The 13794-nt window shown below is 46.0% G+C and overlaps 1 protein-coding gene across 1 annotated transcript; it reads left to right on the top strand.

The window, feature by feature from the left end:
* The first annotated feature begins 5684 nt into the window (after positions 1-5684).
* Positions 5685-11673, top strand: RRM2 (ribonucleotide reductase regulatory subunit M2). Its single transcript, XM_020892454.2, has 10 exons — positions 5685-5835; positions 5933-6007; positions 6361-6504; positions 6790-6906; positions 7545-7678; positions 8161-8255; positions 8365-8498; positions 9559-9663; positions 9748-9861; positions 9940-11673. The coding sequence occupies exons 1-10, from the start codon at positions 5737-5739 to the stop codon at positions 10090-10092; spliced, it is 1170 nt and encodes a 389-aa protein (XP_020748113.1). The 5' UTR covers positions 5685-5736; the 3' UTR covers positions 10093-11673.
* Positions 11674-13794: the final 2121 nt, after the last annotated feature.

The raw sequence follows: 13794 nt of genomic DNA, 5'->3' as shown, positions 1-13794 counted from the left end.
GAAAACAAAAGAACTCCATGGAGGGGAGGGCCCGATGGACTGCAGAAAGGAAATCTCAGCAACAAACTGTGGGATACCCACACAGGGGAATATTGTCCAGCCTTAAAAAAGAATGAAGTTCTGACACAGGCTACAACATGGCTGAATGCTGAAGACATTATGCTACAAGTCATAGGGTGTAATGCATATCTAGTTAATAATACTATATTGCATATTTGAAAATTGCTAAGAGAGTAGATCCTAAAAGTCTTCAACCCAAGAAAAAACATTTGTAACTATGTAGGGAAATAGATGGGGAAACAATGGAAACACTGACAGACTTTATTTTGGGGGGCTCCAAAATCTCTGCAGATGGTGACTGCAGCCATGGAATTAAAAGATGCTTGCTCCTTGGAAGAAAAGTTATGACCAACCTAGACAGCATATTAAAAAGCAGAGACATTACTTTGCAACACAGGTCCATCTAGTCAAAGCTATGGTTTTTCCAGTGGTCTTGTATGGATGTGAGAGTTGGATTCTGAAGAAAGCTGAGCGCCGAAAAATTGACGCTTTTGAACTGTGATGTTGGAGAAGACTCTTGAGAGTCCCTTGGACTGCAAGGAGATCCAACCAGTCCATCCTAAAGGAAATCAGTCCTGAATATTCATTGGAAGGACTGATGCTGAAGCTGAAACTCCAATATTTTGGCCACCTGATACGAAGAGCTGACTCATTTGAAAAGACCCTGATGCTGGGAAAGATTGAGGGCACGAGGAGAAGGGGACGACAGAGGATGAGATGGTTGGATGGCATCACTGACTCGATGGACATGGGTTTGGGTGGACTCCGGAAGCTGCTGATGGACAGGGAGGTCTGGCATGCTGCGGTTCATGGGGTTGCAAAGAGTCGGACATGACTGAATGACTGAACTGAGCTGAACTGAACTAATGCTGGGAAGGACTGAAGGCAGGAGGAGAAGGGGATGACAGAGGATGAGATGGTTGGATGGCATCAATGACTCGATGGACATGAGTTTGACTGAGCTCTGGGAGTTGGTGATGGACAGGGAGGCCTGGTGTGCTGCAGTCCATGAGGTTGCAGAGTCAGACACGACTGAGCAACTGAGCTGAACTGATGGTGACAGATGTTAACTAGTTTATTGTGGAGATAATTTTGCAATGCATACAAATACTAAATCATTATGCTGTGCATCTGAAACTAATATAACATTATATGTTAACTGTATCTCAATTTTAAAAAGCTGTAAAATATGGCAATACCTAAGACTATTTTCTCTTATTAAAAAAAATAAAGAAGACATTATGCTAAATTTAAAAAGCGAGACACAAAAGGACAAATATTGTAAGAATGCATTCACATGAGGCACTTATATTCATATGGAAAGTAGAATTTTTAAAAATAATTTTATTTCTATTTGGCTGCACTGGGTCTTTGTTGCTTTGTGAGGGCTTTCTCTAATCGTGGCAATTGTAGTGAGTGGACTTCTCATTGCAGTGACTTCTCCTGTTGGGAAACAAGAGCTCTAGGGTGCATAGGGCTTCAGCAGTTGTGGTGCATGGGCTTAGGTGCTCGGTGGCACATGGGATCTTCCTGAACCAGGGATTGAACCCGTGGCTCCTGCACTGGCAGGCGGACTCCCATCCATCACACCACCAGGGAAGTCCAGAAAGTAGAATGGTTTTTACAAGAGATTGCTGGGAGGGAGGAATGGGGAGCTAGTGTTTAATGAGATGATAAAAAGTTCTGGAAATGGATGGTGACAATGTTTGCATAATGCACTTGAAAATGGTTCAAATAGTGAATTTTAGTTTATGTATATTTTACCACATGCAAAAAAAAGATAACCTAATAAAGCCTTTAGATCTTTCAGTTTAAATACAGGATTAGCAGAACAAGTTAAATGATAATGTGAAGACACACGAGATAAATGTAGAATGTGGGACAGTCTACAAGAAAACTAGCCTGGACTTTGAAAAGTCAGTGTCATGGGGGAAAAAGGTGGAGGAGTTGTTCGAATCAAAAGAGACTAAAAAGACACAATAACCAACTATAATGCATGCGTTTAATAGGATCCTGCACCAAAAATGAACAAACCAAATTAAGAGACTTATAGACTAGATATTAAGTGATATACAGAATTTGATGTTAGTTTTCTTAGGTCTGAATATGGTATTGTGGTTATGTTAGAAAATGTGGATACTTTTAGGAGCTACATGCTGCAGTATGCTGAAATATCTAGGTGTGAAGTGTCATATCTACAACCCACATCAAATGATCCAGAAAAAAACAAAGTGTCACATACCTGTAGATTGGGATGGAGCAAATAGGGCAAAAGAGAAACAACTGTTGAATCTTATATGATGGGTGAACACTGTAGACTTCGTCCCATTTTTCTGTATGTTGAAAACATTAAATATATATATATATATATATATATATATATATATATTTATCTGGCTGTGTGAGGTCTTAGATGCGGCATGTGGGATTTACTTCCCTGACCAGGGATTGAACCTAGGACCCCTATATTGGGAGCCTGGAGTCTTAGCCACTGGACTATGAGGGAAATCCCTGTAGAATACATTCCTTAAATTAAAAAAAAAATCATTTATTTATTATTATTTTATGTTTTGGCTGTACTAGGTCCTGGTTGCTGTGCGGGGGCTTTCTCTAGTTGCTGGGAGCAGGGGCTTCTCACTTCCACTGCTTCTCTTGTTCTGGAGCTCTGGGTTCCAGGGCACGTGGGCTCTGTAGCTGTGGCCCACGGGCTCTGTTGCTACAAGGCATGTGGGATCGTCCTGGACCAGGGATGGAACCCGAGTCCCCTGCATTGGGAGGCAGATTCTTATCCACTGGGCCACCATCAGGGAAATCCCTGTTGAAAATACTGTTAATAAAAAGTTGGGAAAGAAAAGTTGCAGCTGTGCAGTGAAAGGAGCTGTGTGACCTTGGCAGCCTCCTTGCCTCTCGGGCCTCAGTCTCAACCTAAGAACAGGGCTGAAAACACCTACTTTCCCACTGCCTCTGGATTAAAGTGTAAATCGCCTGGTCCAGCGGCTATAGGGTCATCGTCATTAGTATTATTATGACAGTCTCCAGCACGATGCCAGGTATATATGGAGGCATGAGCGGCATCGGGAAACTCACTTGAGCTCCCTGGGTGGGCTGACGCTTAATGATGCTGCCTGGGAGTGGAGAGAGCGAGGGGCCGGGTAGAAGTCACTGCGCCTCATCTCACGCGCCTCCAGGCGGAAAAAAAGGTGCGACTTCGGGGGGCGTGGCCACTGGGGGCGGGCGGCGGAAGCGGGGTGCGGCTTGCGGTGGCCGGCGTGGGATCCCAAAGCTATGAATGAGCACGGTCTCCCGGAAGTTGGGGGCGGAGCCTCCGTGTGTGGACCAGTCGCCGAGTAGCTGTCAAAACTGGCGCGGAAGGGAACAGGGGGAAGATCCCAGGCGGATCTCAGCGCTTGGCGGCTGCCGGGAACATTCCGGCAGTCTCTTCCGGGACTGGGCCAAACCTGTTCCCGCCGGGGCCCTTTCTCTCTACAGTACCCAGGCAAAGAGACGGACGGGGCCACTGCAGGCCAGAACCTTGACTCGGCTGTGTGACCCCTCGGCGGGGCCACGTAGCCTTCGGCCCTTGCTTCCTCCTTTATAAAGTGAGAGCAGTAAAAAGCCTATGTAGGGGGAAGTCGGGACATGCCGGAATGACTCAGAGGTGGGAGGAGGGGACGGTGAGGAAGGCGGTTTACCGCCCCCCACCCCCACCACCACTGCCTCGTGGCTGTTCAGCCGAAAATGAAGTCACAGCTTCTGGCTCTCAGAGTGATCCTTTATGGTACCCGTGCACAGACTATATAGCAGGAGCTTATAAAAAGGCACCATCAACCAAAAGGAGCAGGTCGGATATGAATTCCCCGAAATCGGAATGTGAGTCAGGTATTAGAGGATACCAAGGACTTTTCGATAGTTTTGTTAGTTTTATGGCTGATAAAGCTATGATCACATCTGTCAATAAAAATACCCATTTTCTGGAGGTACATGCCGACGGGGAAATTGACAATGTCTGTGAGTTGCTTTCAAACACACGATTGAGACCAAAGTGTTAGTTGTTGCTTTGTCTAAGAGATGTGATAGTCGCTGATCTTTCTTCTCAGGCTTAGAGAATACTTTAAACACAGTATACAGTACTCTAAGAAATAGACCTCTGTGGGGAGGGTATCTTCCCTACCCTCACCTCTTTAAAGTATTTGATCTAGAAAAGACATTGTACAAAGTCCAAGCCTCACTCAGTGACAGCCCTGAGTGTGTGCGCTGTTAGAACTTATCCTAGTTAATCATTTCTTTTCTGGATCCTAACATTTCTGTCTCATCAGTCATTTCTGGCGTTTTGCCACATGCAGGGCAAAAATCTATGGCAAATTTGAAAGACCAAGTGTAAAGTAAAATTAAAATGTTACTAAGTTTATGTCTCCACCATCACCTCAATGGAGGTTTTCAACCTCCTCTTCAAGCTCTTTGAGGCCCAATAAGCAGTAAATGGGCTTCTTTGGGCTTCCCTGGTGGCTCAGACGTAAAACGTCTGCCTGCAGTGCGGGAGACCGGGGTTCGATCCCTGGTTTGGGAATATCCCCTAGAGAAGGAAATGGCAACCCACTCCAGTATCCTTGCCTGGAAAATTCCATGGACAGAGCAGTCTGGCAGGCTACAGTTCATGGGGTTGCAAAGAGTCGGACACGACTGAACGGACTTCACTTTTCACTTTTAAAGCAGTAATATGAAGTCCTAGTTATTCAATCATCCTCTGAACTTTTTCTCTGAATCTTCGCTCAGATTGCAATTTTTAAAGCACTGTCGACGTTGAGGACGAGATTTCAGGGGGAAACTTCACCAAAGACCCTCTCTCTCTGTTATCAGCTTGAAGGTTTACAATGGACTTCTTATTGTTCATGACCTCATTTAGTCTTCTCGTTTTATTAGAAAGCCCACAGCTTAGATATGGCTACAAGCCCATTTTACCAGCGAGGGGACAACAGATGACGTGTCCAAGTGACACAGCCAATGCACCCCGGGGACCCTGTAGTTCCGCGGCTCTAACCGTTAGGCGGTCACCACCGGCCAGCCCCCACCTTTGCCGGACCTCAGGGACCTGGAACCCCCACCCGGGTACACACACCTATCCAGATCGCCGCAGCCACATCTCCCTCGCAGCCAGGGGCGTTTTACGGGCCTCCGTACCAAGCCCATCTGCAAAAACTATTTACGCGGAACCGAGAGCCGGGTTCCAGAGACGTCTTCAGAGAGGTGGGGCTCTGCGGGGGTGGGGAATTCGCTCCCGCTCGCGGGCCGGCGGGCTCCAATCGCGTTGCTTCATTCAATCCCAAACCGTTCAGGGGAAGCGCGAGAGAGCCCGCGCGCCCGCCAGGGCGCACGGAGCGCGCAGGGGCTGCAGCCTTTGTCCGACGAGGTCCTCGGGGAGGCGGGCGGCGGCGCTCGCGGCCCCCCAGAGGCCTGGGAGGGGCAGGTGCCCGGGGGTCCCGGGCCTTGGGGCCAGACTGAGCTCCCGCGCTGCGCTTGAATCTGTGTGGGGTGGGCGGGGCCAGCCTGGATCCAGCCAATGGGGAAGTGGCCCCGCCCACTGGGCCGGCGCCTGGGGCTTTAAATATTCCCCCGCGGGGCCGTGCAGGGGCTCTCGGGACTGGCGCGCAACCCCACCGCACTAGCCTTCTCGTCACCATGCTCTCCGTCCGCGTCCCGCTCGCCACCATCGCTGACCCGCAGCAGCAGCAGCTCTCGCCCCTGAAGGGGCTCAGCCTAGCGGACAAGGAGAACACTGTGAGCTCCCCGGGGGGCGGGGGTCGGGGGCCGGGCGGCGGGGTCCTGTGGGTGGGTGGGGGCGCTGGCAGGCCTCTGACCCCGCACCTCCCTGCAGCCCCCTTCCCTCAGCGGGACCCGCGTGCTGGCCAGCAAGACCGCGAGGAGGATCTTCCAGGAGCCCTCAGAGCCGGTGAGTAGGTGGGCTGCGGCGGGGGCGCGCGGCGAGGGGGCGCTGCAGGCCAGGCGGTGCGGGTGGAGCCTGCTTGGCGCCAAAGCCTCATTGTCTGCTCTCAAACCCTACCCACCTTTCCCGGGCCCGCGCTGCTTTCCCGCCAAAGTCTGTTCCCTCCCCAGCACCATTGCACATCTGGACATTTCCTATTTCTCTATACTCCTATAGAATCCAAGTATGACAACCGACTTACATTCAGGCCCATGGGATTTCTGATCATTGGCGGTATTCTGCTTGAAAAAGAAATGACAGTTTCATGATTCGCCCTATACTGAACAGTTTTTTCCCCTTTTATTTTCCTCTCCCAACAGAACCCTAAGCTATCTGCCCCCAGTGTGGAGGACGAACCACTTCTGAGAGAAAATCCCCGCCGCTTTGTCATCTTTCCTATTGAATACCATGATATTTGGCAGATGTATAAGAAAGCTGAGGCTTCCTTTTGGACAGCTGAGGAGGTAATCAGATGCAGCAACTAGGAGACTTCAAAGACCCTTTGCCCATTGCCTCTCTAGAGGAAGACCCCAGCCGGGTCGGCTATAACATGTTTAAAATATGCTTTGCTGTCCTCCCTCTCCCTATTTGGAATGGTTGTCCACTCAGAATGTGAGATGTTCAAATTGGCAGAACATGGGAGGGGTATATAAATCAGGTGGTACTAGTAGACTCATTAAAGTTGAACCATTAGGCGTATGAGTGAAGGTCCTGCTGGCTTGAACCCTTTGTGAACTTCTGTATTTCAGGTGGACCTTTCCAAGGACATTCAGCACTGGGAAGCCCTGAAGCCTGAGGAGAGATATTTTATTTCCCATGTGCTGGCTTTCTTTGCAGCAAGTGATGGCATAGTAAATGAAAATTTGGTGAGTTCCCCCGTCTCCCTCCCCTCCCACCCCCCCCACCCCCCCCCCGGAAAAAGTACCTTTACTCAAGATTTACGTGAGAACTAACAATTCTCTTTTTTGTCTTTTAAAATTTTGCACACAATATGTATATATCTATATCTGTAAATCAGGGTTTTATATTCTATGGTATTTTCTGTTCTATAGTGTACTTTGCAGTTATTTTCTTCCTTATGGTATTTTTTCCCCCAACTGTACAGAAACAATGTTAAGACAATGTTAAGTGAAGGAAATGGCAACCCAACCCACTCCAGTATTCTTGCCTGGAGAATCCCATGGACGGAGGAGCCTGATGGGCTACAGTCCATTGGGTCACAAAGAGTCGGACACGATTGAGCGACTTAACTAAGTGATACTAATAGATCCAGAACCCTAGTAACTATCTATTTGCTCTCCTTTTTGTGGCTTTACTGTTTTTTTTTTTTTTAATAAATGGTCGAATATATGTCTTGAGTGCATCCTCCTTACAATGAATGAAAATGAATTACTATGTCTAGTTTATAATGATACGAAAATGGAAGTGTGAGGCAACCAGTGTTCATTGACTGAATTGCTGCTGGTCGATTTTCTGTAAAATGATCTTTGTGTTTTACCACTAGGTGGAGCGGTTTAGCCAAGAAGTTCAGATTACCGAAGCCCGTTGTTTCTATGGCTTCCAAATTGCCATGGAAAACATACATTCTGAAATGTATAGTCTCCTTATTGACACTTACATTAAAGATTCCAAAGAAAGGTGAGTATTTGGCTGGTGATATGCCAACATATTTATTTAGGATTACTAGTTGTTACTTTTTGAAATCGTATAGGGATAGAAAAATGACTCTAAAATGAGTAAGTCAAAGAAACTCCTAGCACCCATGGTCATGTCTACTCTTAAGAACAGGCCTAAATTCACTTTACTAGTCAATTGCTAAAAACAGATAGAAGGTTACTCCATCCTTTGAGAGCTGGAAACATACTAGTAAACATCCAATCTAATGCCTTCTGAGAAAACATTCCAAGAGGCTGTCTGATGATCTAAAACTTAGATTTGACAGCTCACTGGGACAGGCTGGGGAATCTCTGGACTCCCAAAGTAGGCGCAGGGAGGAAGAGAGTAATGAGGAAGGCCTGGGTGAGTGTAGGGCCAGTTGGTCTTGGTCCCAGTGCTCTTACCTCGAAGCTGATACTAGAAGTCTTTGCTAGAATGGCTGATCATCTGTGTGTGCCTACCAGGGAATTTCTCTTCAACGCCATTGAGACGATGCCTTGTGTGAAGAAGAAGGCAGATTGGGCCTTGCGCTGGATTGGGGACAAAGAAGCTACATATGGTAAGGGACCTTGGCCCTACTTACCCCTGAGCTTCATTTTCTAAGTGATGTTACTGGTTTGTTCCTATGAACACAGACACTCACAGAAATATTTTGTTTTTAACTCTAGGAGAACGTGTGGTAGCCTTTGCCGCAGTGGAAGGCATCTTCTTTTCCGGTTCTTTTGCGTCAATATTCTGGCTCAAGAAACGAGGACTGATGCCTGGCCTCACGTTTTCCAATGAACTTATTAGCAGAGATGAGGTGAGTCTAATTCAGAAAACATGCTGATCTGCACCCCAAACACCTACAACCCCATGTTCATTGAAGGGAACCGGAGATGTGAGATTGCCTTAAATGCACATTTAACTTGTGGGTTCAACCATAGGCATCTTGGCAGAGAATGAAATAATTTGCTGAAATTATTTTACTCATATTCTCAGTATAAATAGGTATTTCTCTGTATGGAATTTTTTTTTTAGGGGAAGTAATATTATTTCTACCTGGTCTTCTGTGTGATCCTTCTGTACTTCACCTAGTTAGAGAACATCTCAGTGAATCCATTCTGGTCCAGTATGTCTTTGAATACACTTGGATTAAAATGCCAAAGAGGAAAGTAAAGGTGCCCAGATGTTCTATATAACTCCATCAGCATTGTCTGGGTGTGTGTATTCTCAGTCATGTCTGACTCTGCGACCCTGTGAACTGTGTAGCCTGCCAGTCTTCTCTGTCCTTGAAATTTTGCAGGCAAGAGATACTAGAGTGTTGCCATTCCCTTCTCCAGGGGATCTTCCTAACCCAGGGATCGAACCTGCATCTCCTGCATTGGCAGGCGAATTCTTTACCATTGAGCTATCAGGGAAACCACTCCCATCAACTTTACTTGGGATTTAATGCACTAAGACTTGCAGACTTGATTCACTTGGAATTGCATTACTATTACTGATTTCCCAGACATTAGGTTATAAATCTAAAAACTAACCAGGCTATTCAGAGTTTTGCCTTTCCTGCTGGAAGTAGTGGTGGTGAATGTTAGAGCTCAGGGCTGTAGGAAGGAAGAATGTTGAGAAAAAGTTCCTCCCACTCCTTGGCAACCACAGAGGAGTGAGGACCAGACCTGTCTCACTGTCCTCTAGGGGGCCCAGGGTGGGGCCAAGCCTGTCTAGGTGACACAGCAGTTGAGTCATCTTCCCCTTGACATTTGAAATGCTTTAGTCTGACCACATAGGATGTCTAACAAGAATGCCAGCCTAACAGTTTCCTCTTCCACGTTAATGATAGAAGTCTACTGCTCTGTTGGTGACTTTAAACCTTTTTCTTCTAGGGTTTGCACTGTGACTTTGCCTGCCTTATGTTCAAACACCTGTTGCACAAACCTTCGGAACAGAGAGTAAAAGAAATAATCGTCAATGCAGTTAGGATAGAACAGGTGGGTAACACGGGGAGGCCTTGTGCTTGCTAGAAGACCTCTTAATGCTTCTGTATTATTGAGAAGCTGTGCTCTGGCCCCTAGGAGTTCCTCACAGAGGCCCTGCCTGTGAAGCTCATTGGGATGAATTGCACTTTGATGAAGCAGTACATTGAGTTCGTGGCAGATAGACTTATGCTGGAGCTGGGCTTTAGCAAGGTAAAGTATTGTGGATAGCCCTCTGGTTCTTTCTGAAACCGGTGTTCTGTGCTTACGTTCTACTATGAACCTTTTCAGGTTTTCAGAGTAGAAAATCCATTTGACTTTATGGAAAATATTTCACTGGAGGGGAAGACTAACTTCTTTGAGAAGAGAGTAGGCGAGTATCAGAGGATGGGAGTGATGTCAAGTCCGACAGAGAATTCCTTTACGTTGGATGCCGACTTCTAAGTGACCTGAAGATGTGCTCTTACCTTGCTGATTTTTTTTTTTCCTTCTCATCAAAAAAGAAAAAAATCAGCTACTTGAACCATATCAACGAGCTACACCATGAATTGTCCATCATGTTCACTAATGGCATCTTTAGCACTGTGTAGCTACCTCAAAATCAATCCTGTTAATGCTAGTGGGGTCACCTAGATGGAAAGTAGTCAAAAGCTACTCAGGTTCTTGAAAGATCTTGTCCGTGTTTGGGTTTTGCAAGCAGGCTAGCTGAACAGGACTTACTTTGGCTCTTAACAGCTGCTTTCTTGGCCTCCAAGTGTAGGGACTCCAGCAAGTTTGATCCGGAAAGATTAAAGAGTAACTGCCACAAGACTGTAGGAAGACATCAGACTCACTGCTTCTGAGCAGATTTTAAAGTTTACTTATGATTTGTATATAAAACTGGCACTTTACACACAAATAAACATAGTTTGAACTGTCAGGGTAAAGGCTTGATTTTACCTAAATTTTTTTGTTTCTGTACCAAATACAAAAGTATTCTATTTACCAATAGTGGGAGCCAATTCAAGGTTTACTGGGTGACCAGAGTAGGTTAAACCTATGTAAACTAAGCATGTTAGTTTTCTTCTTTCCTTGAATGAATTGAATTGAAGCGCTTTTTTGACTCAATCCTGTGCACGCCTAGGTATTAGTATCAGCCAGGTGGTGCCCCCTGGAACACAAGTTGTGTCCTGTTGTAGAGCCCAGGTTGAGTATCTCAGGATAAGAGATGAGAGATCTCTAGGAACTAAAGTTCAGATCCAGGCTCTGTAGGTTACCTGGGTGTGTGGGAGGGGCTGTATCATTTAGTTTCTCAAATTGTATGTTCCTCAACTTCAAGTTAGTATGAAAGATCCTTGAAGAGTCTTCTTAGCAGGGATCCAAGATATAATATTAACATTGTAAGTTGGTTTTGAAATCACCCTTGAACGAAAGGACCCACCTATATAAGATCTTTCTCCTATTAAGTGGTAAAGGCAGGACTGAAATGTCCCCTCCTAAAAGTTGAGTGTTTATTCTGATTTTGTGAAATTTGTAAGTAGGTACTGTTGACTTAACCATTTATACTTTTAAGTTAGAAAAGTTTTCTACTATCTATGTTTTTTTAATATTATATCTGTAGTTTATACTTTGAAATAATTACCCAGTATTATTTTCCAGTTCATAATTGAGTAGTTACCATTCAGTGCAATGACTTCTAGGATTTGCCTAAACCTTAGCATCATCTGCTGGATTCTTAAACTGCAGTAGAAAACTAGTGTTATGTGAATAATTAATACATGTTCCACTCAAATATTAATTTCATAAAAGAAAGTATAAACTTAATTGGTATATTTAATAGGGCTGGTTTGAATGAATCTGCCTTTTTATTCCTTCCTCCCTCCAAAAAAGGCAAGATGTAATATGGAAGGAAATAAGTGACACCCATCAATCTCTCGGCTGTTTGTTAACACATTGTGTTGTGTGTTGGCTGACCACTGGCCTGTCCTGTTGTCAGTTTTCTTCATTGTATAAATGGTAAAATAGTTGATTTAAAATTTTCTGTAATATGGGATCCTTCTCTATCTTTTAAATTATTGTTGTAAAGTTAATCCAGATTATATGGTCCTTAAACTTAGGCAACACAAAAATAAACACTTTAGCTGGCATGGTCAGGTACAGGTGGAAGTTGGAAGCAAATTTTAGGATTCTACCTCCCATTAGCTGTGTGATACAAGCATTAACTTCCACCAGTTAGGATCCGGTTTCTTCATCTGTTTAAAGGGAAACAGATTTTGTCTAAAACGTCTCAAAATCCTAATATTGAGTACTGCACAAGTGTTCAGTGATTTCAATAAAACTGTTCTTGTGTCAGTTCCTTGTTAACATTTGTGTTTCAATCTAGGAAGAAAAAACTAGAAAGTATTTCATAAATATTGCGTAGGGGTTCATTTGCTTTCTGCAGTTCTGGGGAGGGGGCTTTGTCTTGGCTGTTTTAGCACAAGTTGTGGGAAATGGGTTCACTTGAAGGGTGATTCCCCGAAGCATTTGCCGAACTGCACATGGGTTTGTGAAACTAGGAGAAAGGGAGTTGAACTTGGCTCACAGCCTCGGGTGAGCCACCTCTCAGGGCCTGGGTCTCCTGGACTAGGGTTTTGCTTTGCTGGCCCTCATCAGGCTGTCCGTCTTGTCTGTAAATTCCCTTTCCTGGGGCAATCCCACTTCCCTTCACCTGTGCATCCTTAAACTAACAAATTACTCATTGTATCCCCACTGGTGATGTACAGTCATTCATTGAGCAAATGGCAGGTTCCCCGCTGGGTGTCAGAGGTGGGACAAAGGGCAGAGCCCTCCCTGTGAGGTTTAGGTTTACCCCTCAGGCGGAAGCGGGGTGCCTAAGTAAATCCCAGTTAGATGAGGATGCAGTTCTGGAGCCAAACCAGGGGAGACAGCGATGGGGATGCTGGTTGGTGGGGAGCATTTAGGAGTGTGGAGATAATGCTTTCCCTGGTGGAGGTGGGGTTACCGATGAGTCTTCCCAACTGCTTTTCTTCTGCTTCCTTGCACTGAGATTCCTTCCCTGTACTGCTATGAAGAATGTTCACTCAGAAGGCGCAGATTTTAGCCACTTCCTGTCTTGGAGTTTGGGCTTCCCTCATAGCTCGGTGGTAAAGAATCTGCCTGCCAATGCAGAAGGTGTAGGTTCAGTCCCTGGGTGGGGAATCCCATGGACAGAGGAGCCCGGTGAGCTATAGTCCACAAAGTCACAAGAGACAACAACTATCTTATCACACAGCCTCCAAGGATTATGCCCTTGGAGTGGCTGGTGGATGCCATTGAATTTGTGCTGGCATTTGGAGTGGTTAGAAGTGTGTTCTATGTCCTGGAGGAGTCTCTTTGGGGAGTTTTGCCTTTTATCCCCAAAACACCATCAGATACTTCCAGGCAGCTGTGCTCTAAGGACCATCAACTATTAGCCTCCAAGCGGGCAGCCCAAGGTCACGTCTTTTGTTGCGATCCACCTATGCTGGCTGCTCGAGCCCTCAGATACAGCCCCCACACTTCACTTGGAGGACCTGCATCAGTGTGGTCAGACCACTGGGCCTGAACTGCCTTTGCTGCATTGATCTTGGGGGTGAAACTAGGGAGCCCACAGTTTTAATGAGTTTACCTTGGGAGATTCTGAAACATTTGACATTGGGATGGACTTTATATGGTTCAAACCAGTGGTTTTCAACTCTGGTGGACATTATAATCGCCCATGGGCTTTAAAAAACCTAGTAGCCTGGATCCCACTTTCCGGTTTCCCTGGATGTGCTTTCTGATTGGGCTCCAGATGTACTGAGCCCCAACACTTACGTAGGAGGCACATTTAATCACTCCTGATCCCTGGGGTTCTGCTCCCTTGGTGTGGCCCAGCCTGGCTGCCATAACAGTGGTGGGAGCCCCCCCTTGCCTGCCAGGCATTGCCTGGCCTTTGATCCAGCCTGAGGACTGGCTCCTTGCAGAGATGGTATTTATTATAAGTGCCCTCTGGCCAGGGAGGGGCTTCCCTGATAGCTCAGTTGTAAAGAATCTGCCTGCAATGTGAGAGACCTGGGTTTGATTCCTGGGTGGGGAAGATATGCTAGAGAAGGGGTAGGGTACCCAATCCAGTATTCTTGGGCTTCCCTGGTTGCTCAGCTGGTA

The sequence above is a fragment of the Odocoileus virginianus genome, chromosome 2 (genome assembly GCF_023699985.2).
Source record: "Odocoileus virginianus isolate 20LAN1187 ecotype Illinois chromosome 2, Ovbor_1.2, whole genome shotgun sequence".
Lineage (NCBI taxonomy): Eukaryota > Metazoa > Chordata > Mammalia > Artiodactyla > Cervidae > Odocoileus > Odocoileus virginianus.
This window is presented reverse-complemented; position numbering and strand designations above follow the sequence as displayed.

Coding starts and splice junctions, on each gene's coding strand:
- RRM2 (XM_020892454.2), top strand. CDS start 5,737: ATGCTCTCCGTCCGCGTCCCGCTCGCCACCATCGCTGACCCGCAGCAG. Junction 5,836..5,932: donor TAGCGGACAAGGAGAACACT/GTGAGCTCCCCG, acceptor ACCTCCCTGCAG/CCCCCTTCCCTCAGCGGGAC. Junction 9,862..9,939: donor TGGAGCTGGGCTTTAGCAAG/GTAAAGTATTGT, acceptor GAACCTTTTCAG/GTTTTCAGAGTAGAAAATCC.